General features: G+C 36.7%; 1 protein-coding gene across 5 annotated transcripts in view; it reads right to left on the reverse strand.

Moving 5' to 3' along the window:
* The window catches only part of LOC136105182 (retinol-binding protein 1), a 65,762-nt gene that overhangs the window by 11,765 nt on the left and 37,097 nt on the right, over nucleotides 1-16,900 (reverse strand). For 4 of the 5 annotated variants that reach the window (XR_011740470.1, XM_071812440.1, XM_065844796.2 and 1 more), the window contains 2 exons: nucleotides 11,252-11,353; nucleotides 7,683-7,962 (listed from right to left, as the gene is read on the reverse strand). Coding sequence is in view for 3 of the 5 variants with exons in the window: in XM_065844796.2 (XP_065700868.1) it covers nucleotides 7,909-7,962; nucleotides 11,252-11,353 (156 nt within the window). In the remaining 2 variants the exon portion in view is untranslated. Of the gene's footprint in view, nucleotides 1-7,682; nucleotides 7,963-11,251; nucleotides 11,354-16,900 lie in introns of those variants that run through there. The other variant, XR_011740469.1, reaches the window with a different exon arrangement.

Below are 16,900 nucleotides of genomic sequence, written 5' to 3' on the forward strand. Positions count from 1 at the left end.
AGATTTTTCCCACTTGTCCCTTTCAGGCTGTATTTGAAGTTGTAGTTTTTAGTTGTTTGGCTTCACCTTGTTTGTATGGGAATTTCCAGATGATATGAGGTTTGAGCAGAGAAAAACACCAATATGGAAACAAGTATCTCATTCTTATCAACAAACACAGACCATCAGGTGTGTGACAGCAGTGCAAGTGAAGTGCCAACTTTGACCGCTGTGATAGCAATCATGAAAAAAAGAGCTTGAGCTTGGAAATATATTTCCTCAGTACCATTGGACTCCCTATCCAGAGTCTCCCTGGGAAAACAAAGTCCTGTGCTGAAATGAAATGTGTTACTTGTAAAAATATAGATACCTAGGTAATGTTTTCTTACTTGCCAAACATAAACAGGATTCTTTGTAGCAAGCTATATATCTGTTAGAATGAAGTTTAGCATTACCTTTGTTGCTAGTAAAAGACAATCCTGTCAGGGAAAATAAAGTGTATTGCTTATCAAGGTATTGTCTCCATTGCTTCCCAGTTGAGAGATGAACTCTTTGGGAAAAAGACTGCTACCTGAATTAGCTCCATTATCAAGAGATTGCAACAGACATTTAACGATAGAAAAATATCTGTTATAACTATATTCAGCATACGAGGTGGAGAAATAATCCCGTTTCCTCCTTGTGAGTAATGCAGCTACATCTTCACCCAGCATTTCTAAGGATTCAAATAGCACCATGTTGAACAGTGACAGTGGCAAAGTACAACACGGTTGGCAGGTACATGGGTCCTGCTAATGGACCGTTGTGAAACTGCTTTCTGCCTGCCAGTCATTGGAATATGCTCATTGTCTGTGAAGGCTGATTTGCTATCTCTGTTCAGCGATGTGTCCTGCACTTGTGACTAAAGGTTATATTACTGCGTGGCAATCAGAGATATCTTAAGTTTCAAAGAAGCCATAGTATAATTATCATAACCTTTTATATAGTGCCTATTAAATGAACACTCATTGAACTGAGTCTCTAATGGGATGCTTTGAAAGTTCAGCTTTATCAAAAACATCCCCAAACTGTTCCTCTTCCCCCCATTAATAAGTTTCATTAGTGTCTGATCATGGAGGCTGCTGAGTAATCTGCCTTTTATCCAGACAGAATATCTACATAATTTTTTTGCTTTCTGTCAGTAGATAGAATTGTGTTTTAATCATTTCTGTATCAAGTTAGAGATCTCAGTACCTTGCAGAATCCCATTCAGGCACATTTACATTGCAGACAGTAGATTGAATTTAGATATTTAATTACAACAAGTAAAAATATTTGCATTGATCTTAAACATGGTAATAATATATTTTTTAAATCCTTGGTGCAATTACAGGTAGTTTTGCTATACTTTCAAGGAGAAAAAGAAAGAATGAAAAAAAGTGTTATTTCAGCAAATACTTTCATTGTAAAGAGAGCAAATTATCTGCAAATAAGCACCGAAAATGCCCCATGGTACAGCTTTACAAGGCTGAATCTTCTAAAAATAGGAAGCACTTGCATGAGAAAGGAAAGGAATATGAAGAAAGGGAAATCTTTTTTGCTTTGCCCAAGCTATTTCCTTAATGTTGTGGTTTTGGGATTTTTTTTTTTTTTTTTTATGCTATGGAATGCACATGTTGCACAGCAGCACATAATGCACTCTGGAAAATGTTGTAGCAAGTCCAGGAAGAGTGTAACTTCACAAAGAAATACCTCTTATGATAAGTACCCTTTTCTGTGAATGCCTATTACCTTTATTTTTTCTCTTGATTTATGCTGATATTTTTAGGAGGAGGAATTACGAGGCAAGATAAGAAGTCTGCCATCCTGTATTTAGGCACAGGATCCAGTGTCTTGAGGTTTTATGCTTCAGACATGAAGTGTCGTGAACCTTTGGTCATCTCTGTTACTGAAAGCTGTGTTTATTTTGCTATTGATGATTTTATTGTGATGGGGCTTTTCTTATTTTCATTGTGCAAGAGGGATGTACTCCACATTTGTGTCCACTTCACTAAGATTTAGGTATTCCTGCTACAAAACTTTAGTGTCTGATGAGAGAATCTGATTAATCCAAATTGATCTGTTTCTTTGTACTGAAAACCATTCACTTCAGGGGAATATGTGACTGAGAAGGCAACTAGAAGTTCCTAAAATTACACAAGCTGGAGTGGGAAGTGCTGCATGACACTGGGCCAGCTTTTCAAAGCATGTATGTGGTTGATGAGGGAAAAAGGCTCTCCTAAAAAAATCCACATGATATTAAAGCAAATTAGGTATTTATCAGGTATTTTAAGTAACAGTTGAGCACCTGGTAAGAGTTTTGGGTGACCTTCAGCAGTTTAAGTGCCTATTTGTTTCTTTGGTTACCAAAATGCATTTGGAAATACAGTAAAAAGTATATGCCATCATGCTGGGAGTTGGAAACAGAAATGGAATTTCGTGTAATGTGGTACTTTAAGCATCTACAAGACAGACTTGCTGTGTGAGAAAAATGCATTATAAAGGATTGTACATATGTTGCAAAAAAATATTACCTGAAATAATCCTGCATATGTTTTTGGGAGACATTTGCCTTGTGTTCCATTGCACAAAAGAAGACAAGGATAGTTTCTAATGGAAATTTGGAGGGTTTTGGTCCTTAAGGAACTGGAACCAGACTGTTGGGCAATTATTTTGCTGTGAAAATCTGATGTTCTACTTTTTTTCTGAGTCAACTGTTTCTGCATCGTTTAGGACAGTGTGAAAATTAGCTTACAGTTCTTGTTTGTCTAGTTCCTAAATCAGCCCCCATGTCTGCGATTGGTTGAAGTCAGTCTCAGAAGTTGTTGGTAGTATGTGTTACTGCTGCAGTGTTGTGAAAGCCTGTTCTGTGCTTTCTGCTGTTTCTTTGTTATAATAGGTCTAAAACGCATGAGTAATTACGTCAGAATTCTTTTGGAGTAATCTGTGAGCAGCTCTTAGGAACTGAGAAAGTATATGTGTTTATATTTGAAATAATGGAACATACGTGTTGGAATAAAGGAGTAGTGATGACTAGCTTTCTGACTAGTGGTATTTTAGACCATATGCTGCCCTTAAGGATTGTCCTGAGTAGTTAAGTGTCTCTGAACTCTGGTATCAGTGATAGAGTGGAGAGGACTGACTACATTACAGTGAACTACATTGTTGAACCTAAAAATGAGCGCTTGAAGGAGATGCTTGGTAGTGTATTTGAGTAAATTCTTTCCTGTGTTTCTGTAACATATATAAAATGGCTCTTTTCTCCCCTTTTCCTCTCCAAAAATAAACTTGGAAATGTCAGCATAAAGAATTGCAGCATGTTTCTTGACAGGATGAGTGAAAGATCACACAGTCGTTTCACAGAAGTACCGCTGAAATGTGTTAACTTCTGCATGCCCTTAACATGCCCAGCTGGAGAGAAGTGTTAGAAATTGTAATGGTTATGGGTAATAAGCATCAGTGTCTTGGTAAGAAAAGATGAATTGAATCATGCTGATTTAGAATTAGAGAAGGGGAGGAATGAACTGCTGTGAGTCTTGTTGCACTTGACTGAATGTTAAGTTTCAGTGAGCTCACCCCATATGCTATGGTTCTAAGCCCTAACAAATTATAAAGTGAATGCACTGCATTATAAATACCTCCTTTTTGTGGTGAGTGCATGGACTAGTGCTTGAGGAAAATTCAGTGCGAACATCAAGACAGAGAGGGACCTTTCAGTTTAAATGTTAGCTTCAGATTTCAGTACAATTTAGCATTAGCACCTCTGAACTGTGGCTTTGTGGAGCAGAAAGGGTAGGGGAAAGAAAGGCCAGCCAAACAGTTACAGGAAAGCTCTTGAAGTGATTCCACAATGTTGGTAAAAGCATTTTTAAGAATGGCACATCTTTGCAGTTTACTGCTGATAATCACACCCTGTGTATATCTGCACAGGCACAAACAAATTATAAACGTTAGCTACTTAATGATGCTTATGCACCCATAACTAACTGCTCATACTTCTGTTTCAATCTTGAACTATCAAATAGCTGAACATTTAAATAAAATAATTTAAATTTTAAATGCTCTTGTCATAATATTGTCATTTTAATTTGCTCACAGCATTAGAATAGTGTTGTACCATCAGATAAATTCTCTTGTTATAGAAATAACTGTAGCATTGAAACCCACAGACTGTTTCCCATCCTTCTTGTCCCCATCCCTTTAAGAAGAATGTGGCCTTAAAAGATGGAATTTTGTTCTGCCTCCATGGTGTAGAAACCTAATCTTCAGGCAGTCATATTGAAGAGACTGGTGAAGAACTGAAATGCCATTTTGCTTAAATGTTCCATGTGGATGCTCATTATCAGCTATTGATAGAGAGAAAGTGTTTGCCCTGGTAGTAAAAGAAATGGTACTGAAGGAATTCTACTTGTGTGTGCACTTTTGCCAGACAGAAGTAAATTATCTAAATAAACATTTGCTTTGAGGTTAAAAAACTCCTTAAAATAGAAATAGCAGTACCACATAGGTAGTATTCCAAGATAAATGTATTACTAATAGTGGATGAAAAGATGAGTAGCCATGAGTCTCTTATGCAATTACAGATGAGACTGTCCAAAAAAGAATATAGGAGAATATGAAACACACTAGGAAGTTTTATTAATGTTGTACAAGAGAAACTTTTCGCTTTTCCATTCGCAGTGCTGCTGTAAGCACTGGTCTTCCCTTACAAAATTTAAAATGTCCATTATCTAGAAGCAATGCAGTTGTGCAGAAATACAGGTTGGTATTGGCAAACCATAGCTGAAATTATGGGGAAGATCAAAAAAATTAATATGAAGTTTGATTCCTGAGTAGAAAGCAAATCTCATTATGAATTCACTGTGAAGATCTTGGCTACTAAGTAGCTTTGAATGTAGTTTAGGAGGATGATGTTTGTCAAGGAGTTATATAAGGATGTTATATATGTTATATATTCAGTAAGCAGCTATTTTATGGAGGAAGTTTTAAATTACATGTTATGATAACAAGTTCCTAAAGGTTTATGGAAACAGCATGGCCTATTTTATACGGATTGTTTGGAAGCATCATCATGGAAGCAATGAAAGAATATAATTTCCTTTTCAAAGGGAAATGGTTGCATTGCAGTAGAGATAAGAGGTTACACTTATAATGTCAAGCAATTGAGGTGATTTGAAGATAATCTATTCAAAGTTAAATATTTCCAAAGTTTCTGTATTTTATGTACGTGAACTGTGTAAGTACTTCCTGAGCTTGCCTTTTCTCCGTAATCAGAATCAGGTTATATTGTTTCTGGTTGCTAAGACACTAGTTACTAGTATGGTGCTAAATTTGCCGTTGTACCAAATGACCCAAAGGGAAAAAGCTGTCTGTTTGATTACAATAATAATAGCTTTTAACAATTGGATTTGCTTAGCTAGATGTTAATTGATCCATTTACAACCTTCTGCAAAAAGGGTTTGTGAATGTTACACAAGACTGCAGGGAGCTGCAGGCAAAAATTAGAAGACATCTGGTAAATTAAGGGTTATGAACTGCCAAATTCTATTGAAGGAAAACTACATTTCCAAAAAGGTCTCAGTTCTGAATATTAAAATAATTATTCAAGCTTTAATTGTGGATAGTGGTGTGAACCATCTCTTTATTATGTAGCTTCAATTTTCATATGAGAAAGTAAATATAGGTGGTCTGAAAAAATTAAAATCTGTTATAAATGAGAAGCTGGAGTTCATTCCTTATTTTCCATTGTTCTCTTGCCTTTCTTGGGGCTGAGACATATCTGGAGGGTGTGCATAGTTATGAAATCAATAATTTAGAAACTTGAAGGAAATAACTTTCTGTGTCCAATAATCTTTCAAGAAAAACAAATGACTGAGGAACTGAAATTTGGCAACTAGGATATCCCAACCTTGTGTAAAGTGATAACATTTTAACTAGACAGCTATTTGCAATTTCACTTAAGCAGAACTATGTTTTAACCCGAGATACACCCTTCTGATCCTTTTCCCTCCTCTACAAGCTTCCTATCTTATTTAACTGTAACCAGTGTTGACCTGTCCCACTTCAAGTACAAGAAAACAACCAGCATTCACTGCTAGTCTGTGTATCAGTCAGGAGGGACACCCATTTAGCTATGGAAACAGAGCTAGATGGCTAACATGCTTCCATGAGAGAAAAACAGCTTCTGCATGCATCTGGTTGACTAGGATTTAAGTATTAATCCCAGAGTCTTCCTTAGGCATAAGTATTACTCAAGAAAAAAATTACAAGGGAACTTATACAGTTGCATTACATATGTCTGTAATTTTAAGTAGTATGAGCCGCAGCTGTTGCAAGAGTAATGCGAGAATTTACGTGGACAGTGGGTATTTTTCATCAGTTTATCACATGGGGATGGTTTAGTCTTCATGCATGATATTTCCTCTGTACTTTCTGACGTAAAGTGGGAACCAAAACTTTACAAAATTGAATTAGATGTCCATTACAGGACATTTGGTGCTACACTCATGTCATATATATTATGGTTGCAACACCATAGTTCATAAAGTTTATCATCCCTGCTGTCCTAACTTCATAGTTTACAACAACTGTCTCTGAACCTCCACTTCTTCATGTTAGATCAGGCTGAAAGCTTTTCTAAACAAGCTTAAAAATAGTGCATATTTTAAAACTGTCCCTGGTTAGCAGAGAATGGCAGTATTCCCATTTACATGTCTAATATTCCTCTCAGTCTCAGTGCTGGGCTCCAAAAGAAGGCCAAAGCAATGCTATGCACAGGAGTTGCAGTGGAGTAGGGAAAGGCAGGTTCTTGCCTTAGAGCACCACAGACTCTGCCATAGCAACTTCCCCACGATTAAGTCCCTGAAAATGGCTAATAACAGTTATTATGGGAGAGATTTGTAATACCATGTCACGTGCTAAAGGTCTGATCCAACCAGGCATCCTGTATCCTTGTATCTTTTTGAACTTAATGTGAAGTGGTGGTGCTAATTGTATATCTTGTGTGTTAGGCTGAAAATATGACAATTTGGTTTGCAAATTACTATTACTATAACTAGTGGTTAAATCAGCATTGGAAACTGCTTGGCCAGTGCTTTGTTACACACTTCGCCTGCATGAGAACATGACTGTGATGGGTTGTAAAAAGCCTGCAAATGATATTGTACAAAGCAATGCTTGTTACATCTTTTGTATGGTGTGTGTATCAGCATATAGTTTCTAGCAGTGAACTTACTATTAATTTCTCCAGAGTAAGAAAAAAAAAATAAATGGGCAGATGTTGGCTAAAGCATTCAGAAAAAAAAAATGCTCCTTGGCCATACTTCTGTAAATACTGTTTTTCCAGACTATTGATCCATACCATTAATTATTTTGAGAAACCAGATTTTTTGGTTTTGGCAGAGTACTTTCAGTGAAGTACTGCTCCATTGGAGCTGCTGGTAAAATTGTCACTGGCTTCTTAGAAATCAGGATTTAAATGTAAGCCACAGACACTCTGGTTCACTTCCTTACAACTACAATGTAACATCTGAAAACAAGTCTTCCTGAAAGCCCCTTCCTAAGGCTATGGAAGGGTGATTTCCAATGCAAGTAAAAAGTGAGCTTACAAGGTCTTAAACTCCCACATCTTGTTTTATATCAAACAGTCCTATTTTGGTATAGTCAAGAATTATGGTATGCACACATTTGTAGTGTTTAGTATCTTTAATTGGCATTTCTAAAAATAGTTTTATTTGCAGTTATTTCTTTAAAATGATTTGTTAAAAATATTTTATTCTAGCTATACAGTTCTAATGTGATCTTCATTTCTGTATTTGCTCACATCACTGATGATGTTCATGACTTGCATTTGGAGATTTGGTGGTAAGTCTGTAAATCCTAGTGTTCTTCACTTCTGTATCAGCTGTAGAGTCACTGTACCTTCTTAAAGACCTGCTTACACTTGACTCCACACACTCTTATTTCCTAGGAAGAGAAAATAATTAAAAAATACAACTTTTACATAGGACACATGCATTATACATTCATGTGTATGTCCAACTTAATTTGAATCCACAGTTTCATATCAACTTAGATTAGGTAGCTTGTACATATTTTAGACTATTTTTAATACTAAAAGAAGCCAGCTAGTTTGGTTTTGTTTTCTGGTGAAAGGTGGAGTGAGAGAAGTTATTTTGGGATCTCAGATCTTAAAGGGTCAAATGTGTTCCTGGTGCATTATTCTCTATTTGCAGTGTGTGCAACTGCTTAGGTCTCTGAAATGGACACTCTCTATTTTAGACACACAAAGAAATTACTGGATTTGACTAATGAGTTCTGAATCTGTATGTTGATGATTGGTAGTTCAAGCCTAAACACAGAAATCACTCGAAAGCCCACTCTAGTAACAGGATGAATACGGCTAGAAAAGCACAGGTAGTTGCGTACAGCTAGGTCTATAAATCACAGCACAGCAGGGAGTTTTGACTGAACTTGACCATACTGGCTGCCTAATGCTGTCTGCTGTTCCTCTGTGTCCCATAAGAGCTTTTCAAAAATCCCTACTTGTGAGTCGTTGGATCATCGTGAACTGTGCATAAGCAGGTGCAATTATGTTTCAGTTTGGGCAGTGATTTGTGAGGCTTACTACTGCTTACCTAATCTCACTGAAGATGCAGTTTGATCTTCTCCATTGCTAAACTATTTAAGTTAGACCTGAGAAGTGCATACAGTATGTGTGGAGATGTGTGGAGGTCTTGACTGGTTTGGTAGAAGAAGAAGAAGAAGAAGAAGAAGAAAAAAGAAGAAGAAAAAGAGGTGGAACTTTGTAAGGGACATAAAAACAAAGGTTATGTATGGCCTAGCATAAGTGATGTAATTTTTATTTCAAGATAAGACTTTGTATAAGACTTCCTGTACAGTTATGTACATTTTCTTATGGGGGACTTTGACAAAATCATGTATTTAAAAAACCTTACACTGAGCCAATAGCCTTATTGGCATACGCTGCTAGTCCCTAGTAAGAGACAGTGCTTCATGATAAATGGATGCAACAAGCAGACTGACACAGTGATTTTAGTTAGGACTTGTTCTGTTCACTTCTATATAGGTAACCTGGAAGAAGGAGTGTGCAATAAGGGTTAAGAGAGCTGCTGGCAGTGACAAAGACCTACAGAGCAGAAGCAATCAATACAATAGAAAAGGACAATAAAACTGAAAAGGAAATGGAGAATGGTCAAATAAGTCACTCACATAAAACAATCTAAGGAGGAAAAAGAACCACAAAGTACAGGCCACAGAATGAAATGGAGAAAAAAGGAGGCAATAAACTACTCAAGTATGTGGTACTGCCTTCCACAGAACTGTGGAAAGAATTAAATTAACACTTCGCTTGTTGTGTAAAGTTCAATAGAATCATAAAGCTATCGAAGTATCAATTTTAGGGAGGTAACTGCCCATTGTATCAAAGGACTCTGAAGAGTACAGCACTTAGTAATCTTAGCTGGTCAAAAATAAGATACTAAATGGGACTCTTTTACTGTATGTTTAATGGAGAGAGTTACATTAACAAGGATTCAGAGAAATAAAGAGGACATCTTTTGAAATTAATGAAATATAAAAAGTGATAAAATTGAAATATTGGGGACTGACCTCTAAAATACTTCGTTACTTCCTTTGCATGAAGTACTTATGAACTGACTGTTGTGTACATGGGAGATAGACTGTAATAAATTGTGTAAGTGCCAGCAAGTGCGTGGATGCCTGTGAGAGCTGGCAGGTATTATAGAGTACAGAACTTTTCACAGCCTTCTGAAAAGGCAGCCTCAGATCAGTCAGGTTACCTTGTGGTACTCAAAATGGCACTAGACACATAGGTTTGAGCAACTGAATCTGAATTAATGACTTATAAAATTAAACTTTTGAGAGGGTCAGGTATAGAAAGTGGTCTGGCCTAGACATCCATGGCTAGGTTGTATGGCTAGAGCATGAATCAGAGTAAGGACAGCAGAACTTTGGGCCAAATAAACTGGTGCTGGGGACAGGAAATGGGAAGAAATAATGGCTGCGGAGCTGGCAAGAGACAGAAAGCAGGATGCAATACAGAGAAATCCAAGAGCAAGTAGTGCTACCGCTTCATATACATGCAGATGAGTGCACAGATGTGTATGATTGAGTGCAGCAAGGTGTAAGCTGAACTAGCCCAGATATTGTCTGGCTAATTGCAACCTGTTTCCCAGCAGACAAAATGAAAGGGCTGATGCGTGGTGTCATGGCACCAACTGTTGTGATGCTGGGAGGTAGTTTGGAAATACTGTAGTGTGTTTCTATATAGATAGAGGGAATATGTATACACAGGAAATTCTTGAATTTTCTTTTTATTGCTCCCCCTTACTTTCAGTGAGCCCATGAGCTCAGCTAGAAAGTATTCACTTATGCAGTAACTTTCTCCCTACCTCCATTATATCAGGTAAGCAGTCCAGATGGCAAGATCTGTCATATACATTCCTTTCCTGAACTGGTTTCTGGGACTTCCAGTACTTCCTGAAAATTGTGTTTAGTAATAAGGAGTTTGGGATATTTTAGCAAAGATTTCATAACTCTGCTACTGATTTGAATATTTAGAGAATATCCATTTAGACTGCTGAATGCTAATAGTACTGAACAGTGGACAGAAATGGAGGTTGGATTTTATTATCTTGGCGAGAAGACTGCCTTTTACCCACACTGATGAGAGAGTAAGGATGCTGTAAAGAGCTGTGTGAGAAAATAATAGGGATCCTCTTTCAGGTTCTGTCAACTTAGAAAGATAAAAATGATGATTTGAAAAAACATGACATTTCAAAATCTTAATTGCTGTTTTAGTACTCTAGGCTATAATGCAGTCAGGACTGTAATTATTTTAAAAGAACAATGGAGTATTTTCCTCTTATGGCTTATTGTTGGATGCATAATTTCACCAGTTCCCATACTGAGTATTTTGCAGACTGCATGAAGGACATTCTGTTAAATGTCTTCTTCAGTGTAAACATTTCAAACTGGTATGTCTGGACAGACAGTTAACACAGAAAGAGAACTGCTTTGAAATCAGGCAGTCTTTGTAACGGACATAAAAGCATAATGGCTCGAAATGAAATTGTTGCTTTAGAAACAAGTCAAATGCTGCACCAATACATAATTATGTCAGAGTAGCCCAAGATAACGTAGCACACAGCCTACTCTATTACATCTAACCATTTTAGTAAAGTGGCATTTAGAACCTGTTACATGATCTTACCAGGTGCATTTCATCTCCTTCAATCCACTGGGTCCAACCACGACCTTCTTTTTCTCCATTCTGTACACAGAGAAGCTTATCTCCATCCCAAGACACCGTGGTCTAACAAAACAGACATGTTCAGTGTTACTGTAGTGTTCTCTGATATAATGATTAGTTTCCTTAAAGCAAAACTTCTCTCTAATATAATAAATGATCTCATAAGAAGAATAATTGTAGAGTGCTGTAACACTTAGGATAATTACAAAAGAAATTATCTTAAATAGCAAGTTGCTGCCTAACTGCCTGTCAAAACCTGGAAGGATGAGATAAAGCTGTCCAAATGCAAGAAAATATTTTATCATAAAAATCGTGGTGTAAGAGGGTACTCCTCTCTCTCTGCTGACAAATTACAGCAGCAGAAGGGATGTGCAGCCTAACACTGTATTTGCAAAAGGAGCTGAGAACTTGAGATTCAGCTGTTTGTTTTTTTTTTTTTTCCATCATGAGAAGGACTTCCCAGCAGCTGCTCTACCTGAAAAAGTACCCACCTACTGACAGCTATGGATGAACAAGGCTTTTAAATCCTGAGCTGGTATTTTTTTCCCATGTCTTAATCTGCCTTCCGTCATTGAGCAGAGTGGTCTGGAATTATCAGCAAATTGGTAACTTTGCCAGCATCCTGTTTTGTGTAACCATAGCTGAAGAACTACTTGAGCCAGGAATGGCTGAATAAGAGTGTGAGTAAAGGTGTTGCAGGATCCAACACAGCATTTTTCTGAATATTGGTGCTGTCCTGAGTAGTTCGGTAGAACTGGATTCATAAAACTATTGAAATGTTCAAGCATGAAATCTACAACTTGTTACTCTGGTTAGACTTTACTGACAATATGACTTTCATGTCATCCTAAGACAAAGATGAGCAATACTCTATAATATTTAAAGAGGGAAGGTGAAGAGCAGTGACAATTTGTGCTCCATGAGAATAGTTTAACATCAATATTAGCACATGGCTTTTAAACCAGCTTGTTTGAAGTGAATGTGAGAACTAACTAGAGAATTACTGTCTACCTTGTAAAAGTCTTCAGCCACCACCTGTATGAGTAGTCAAATACAGAGAGAAGATGAATTCTGATCTGTCATTAAATGAAAACTTAATGCATCCATCCTGTGTAGTTTCTAAGAAAAGAAGTCAGCCTACATTTATCATTCTGGGAACTAAAACCAGTTCAACATTCAAGAACCACGCAGCCCTATTTATTTAATTTGTGAATATCACAAACAATTAATTCTTAAATTATAATTATGATAGCCACTATCTTTAAATGAGTGGAGCCAGCAGTCTTCACCCCTGGGAAGCTTTAGACTGAACAAGCATGGAAAATGAATCACTAGAAAGAGTGCCAGCCCAGATAATGATAGGCAAAGCATTGTTATTGATCCCATATAGTCTGTTTGCACTGTATGTGGTCTCCGAAAGACAATCTCATGTGTCCTTGCTAAAAATCTCTCAAATTTGGAAAATGCATTCACCAATTCTTCTGTTCACTCTTGTAAAATGAAGTATTTAAAGTATTTAAACCAAATAGTCGGTAACATTTTCAAAAAGCCATATCATTTTAATGTACAATATGCTAACGCAGGCAGGAACAACACATTTTGGTAAAGCTGAAGTTAGTGTGGTCATCAGAGCTTATATGCTCTTCTGTATATGTTTTGAAACTGTAGATGTCCAGTTGGAGAAGATACCAAATAATACTAGTCGAAGTGAAAAAAAGTTAATTTATAAGTTAACATAGCTAAGGCTTTCTGACATTCTAAAAAATTAATATATCAGAAAATGAACATTATTTCTACTGATGATTTGTAGATGTGAGGGATACTATAGAATGAAGCATTTGTATGTGCAACTTTGCTTAGTAACCACATTCATTATTATTCATTGAGTATTAGCTCAGCATAGTTTAATCATTAGACTAGTTAATCACTAATAGATAGTTAAATACTTAAATTTTGTGGCTTTATATGTGCATTCAAACGCAGTATACCATGATAAAGTAAGCTCCAACTTTATTAGTACTTCTAGTGTTCAAAGTCAGTTGTGGACATTATTAGTCCTGATAATATTCACTAGCTTAGTACACTTGGGGGCAATTGAGAAATGTTTGTAGCAGCACAAGGAAATGTTCACTTCTGCAGCCTCCAAGGGTGAATGAAATTGTTTCATCTCAGAAAACAACATACTTTTTTTCTCCAGCTTTCTTGTTTTTCCAGTCAAGATTAGATATTACTTTTGGCAATTTGGTGATAACCACAGAGAGTATAATACCACAGACTGTTAACCAAGCTGTTTTATCAGCCAATATTCTTGGTTATTATCCTCTGCTTTCCCTTTGAGAAATATAAACACCGAAGGGACATGAGTAAACCGTACAGTTTGTATTTTTGTATGTGGCTGTTTTGCTATGAAGGTTATAAAGGAGAGAATATATTGCAGGAGAACACAATGTCCTCTTCTTTATTAGCAGGAACAACCACTTTATGACAGTAAGATTAATCAGTAGCATTTTAATATTTTCTTTCTTTAGGTCAAACTGTAATGTCTCATTCAATAAAAGACACAACTAATATAGAAGATAGAAACTTCTCTTTTAACTCAGATTGAAACACGTTCTTCCATTCCAGACACACACTGAGTATGTGTTGTGGCTGGAGTTGCTGTGGTTGTTACTTGAGCACTGGCTGCTGCTCAGAGTCTGCACAATGGCTGAGATCCAGCAATGTTTCCCTTAGAACATTTCCGAATATTTGAGTCAGAACATAATAATAATAATATTACAAAAATACCACTGTAGGGCAAATGTTGCTAAATATAATCTCTTTTGTTGTAGATAAGAGCAAAGGTTTATTTTTAAAGATTGAATCAAGATGTTGCCATTGTATAATTAGGAGTCAAGCACTTGACTAGACCAGTAAGTCTTTCGTTAGTGATTTAATCTTTCTGTTACAAAGATTTAAGCACATGTACATAGCAACATTATCTTCCTGAAAATTAAAGCTAGAAGAAATTATAATTATTCTCGTTACTGTTTCAGTTATGAGACAAGATAGATTTATTAAAGTAAATATTTTGTAAAAACAAGCCAAATCTATTGACTACGCATTTGCATTTTCTCTAGTAGCAGTAACAGTAGTGAAGTCTTGAAGAATTACAATATATAATACTTCCAGCTTCTAGTGGCAAGTCATATTGACCCACAGGCAGAGATACTGACTTTTGTAATTTACTGAAACATTCATCAAACAAACTGTTTTCTCAGATAACTTTACATTTCCCAGTGAGGTCTAAGTGTAAAAACATTTGATGCTGGCTCTGCACAATGTTTCTCATTCCCATGCTGGCTTGTGTCATGCACTCTGCAGTTGAAGATACAGAATGTATTTCACAGGTGAATGAAAGAAAAGAACTTTAAAAAAAAAGAAAAAAAAAAGTAGTCCCTGAACATTTTACATTAATGACACATAGATTTTCAACACGTTGCATTTACAAATATGAACTGCAGTCACCACCTTTCACCAAAAAATATTCTATAGATTTTCCCATCTGTAGGAGAAACACAGCAGTACCAGTTTTGTTTTTCTTCTACTTCCCTTCAGAGTGTTGTCTCTGTATTACAGTACAGCAAATGTCTGCCATGCTCTAAAACTGCACTGCACACTCCATGCTCCACCATAATCCAGTAATTCTCTGCTTATGAGAATGACCAGTCATTTCGCAACTGTAATTATGATTTAAGAAGGATTAAGCAATGGAAAGTAATTATTTAGGTTAGATGACACTGGAAAACTCAAGTTGAGCTGCATCCTGTACTGTGTTTACTGATAGCATGAAAGAAAATATCCTAGAATTTTTGGCCAAACATGGCAATACATCCAACAAGATATATAACACCTTCCAAAGGTAAAGCATTTTCATCTGTACTAAGTATCAAAGGGATATTAAAAACCTTTAGTAAGTAGTCTGCAGGGGAATTTTTTATCAAATAAGTGTTGTTAGAATAAACTAATGTTGATACCACAGACAAAATCTAATGTAACTGTGAAGGGGCATTCCATGATGCTGTAGTCAGCTATGACCTTGTGCGTAGCGGGCATGCAGTGCACTGCTAACAAGAGCGCTCCAATCATGTTCAGAGTCTGTCATCTCTCCATCCAGTAAGTCCTTTTAGTTCATCAAATCTGTACTGAGCAGGCTGGTGACAGACATATAAACTACTGAGGAAACAACAACAAACCCAACAGGAAAACAAGTGGTGGGATTCCCAGTCTTTGTCTCAACATACTGTTGCTGGACAAAGGCTACACATCTTTAGCCATCCTGTAGTCAGGTTGGATGATTTAGTCTATACCAACCTTTCCTTCCCTTACTAACTTCAGTTCAACCCTGTAGAAGCACTTAAAAATCTTACCTCCCATCTCACCATTCCTGCTTTTAGCCATGCAGCAACGGAACTCCCAAACTTAACTCAACTCCTAGGAAATAGCAGGTAGTATAACACAACTAATTTCTCAGCTGCTCGTGGGGCTGGCAGATGTGATGTCTCATAACAGGTATCTGTAGCTACAGGACTCTGAAATGTGTTCATGCCTTTACAGGCTTGCTCAGATTGTTATGAAAAGACAAGCTGGTTATAATGTGGGCATTCTGTACCTGACTGATAAGCTTACTGAAGTTCACTGTAGTCAAAAGATGAGACACTTGTAGTGTATTTTTCTTCTGTGATTGTCAGCATCTCCATTGCTAGCAAAGAGGCTTAGGATTGGATTGACAAATTTTAGATCAAAGGGTAGGCTGCTGTCAGATAGGATCAGACCTGAAATGTTACAATTCCTTATTTTGAATCCTTGCTCACAAGAGCAATGAAGGAAAGCAATGACTGCAGACATGTTTCAGGGAAAGTAAATGTGGCAAAGCTCCAGGGTATGCAGGTGAAAATTCGTGGGAATGTTTTTTGTTTGTTTTTTTTTTTTTTCTTACTGAAATAAAATCATACAGAAATAATACAAAAATTAGAAAGACTTGTGTATATCCTATGCCATAAAAAAATACAAACCAGCGGATCTAATTCACTACGTAACAAGGATCAGAATCAATTCTAAGATACTTATTGTTTAAATTAATGTATATAACTGGTTTATCATCTGTGTAATTTTAGCAAGATGCAATTGTACATAACAGTAATGGTTTGTCATTCAAAATTGGATTTGGTAAGTCTGGTCTCAGCTTTCCAGTTGAGTCCTTCTGGTTACACTTTCTGCATTCATAACTCTGAGCTTTATAGGATCCACAAAAAGTTGAAATGCTAAGCCCATCCAAAACCACCTCCCCTACAAAGCTTCACTATGTTTTCAGTGATTTTGTAAATGATTAGCTGAAAGCTTCTGATCAGTCACAGGTTTCAGGCATGAATCCAGCACTGCAAAATTTGAAGTTAATGACATCTTAAATTATATGGCAAAAGATTTTAGAGATCTCATTTGATATCACCATGCAAATGTGCTGGGCCCATCCCTTACAGGTAATAACCGGTACTGCCAAAAGCGTGCAGTGTGAAACAAGGCAGAAAAAAGGAAACAGCTCCTCTTTACTGAGCCACAGAGACTGAATGA

The sequence above is a fragment of the Patagioenas fasciata genome, chromosome 9 (genome assembly GCF_037038585.1).
Source record: "Patagioenas fasciata isolate bPatFas1 chromosome 9, bPatFas1.hap1, whole genome shotgun sequence".
Lineage (NCBI taxonomy): Eukaryota > Metazoa > Chordata > Aves > Columbiformes > Columbidae > Patagioenas > Patagioenas fasciata.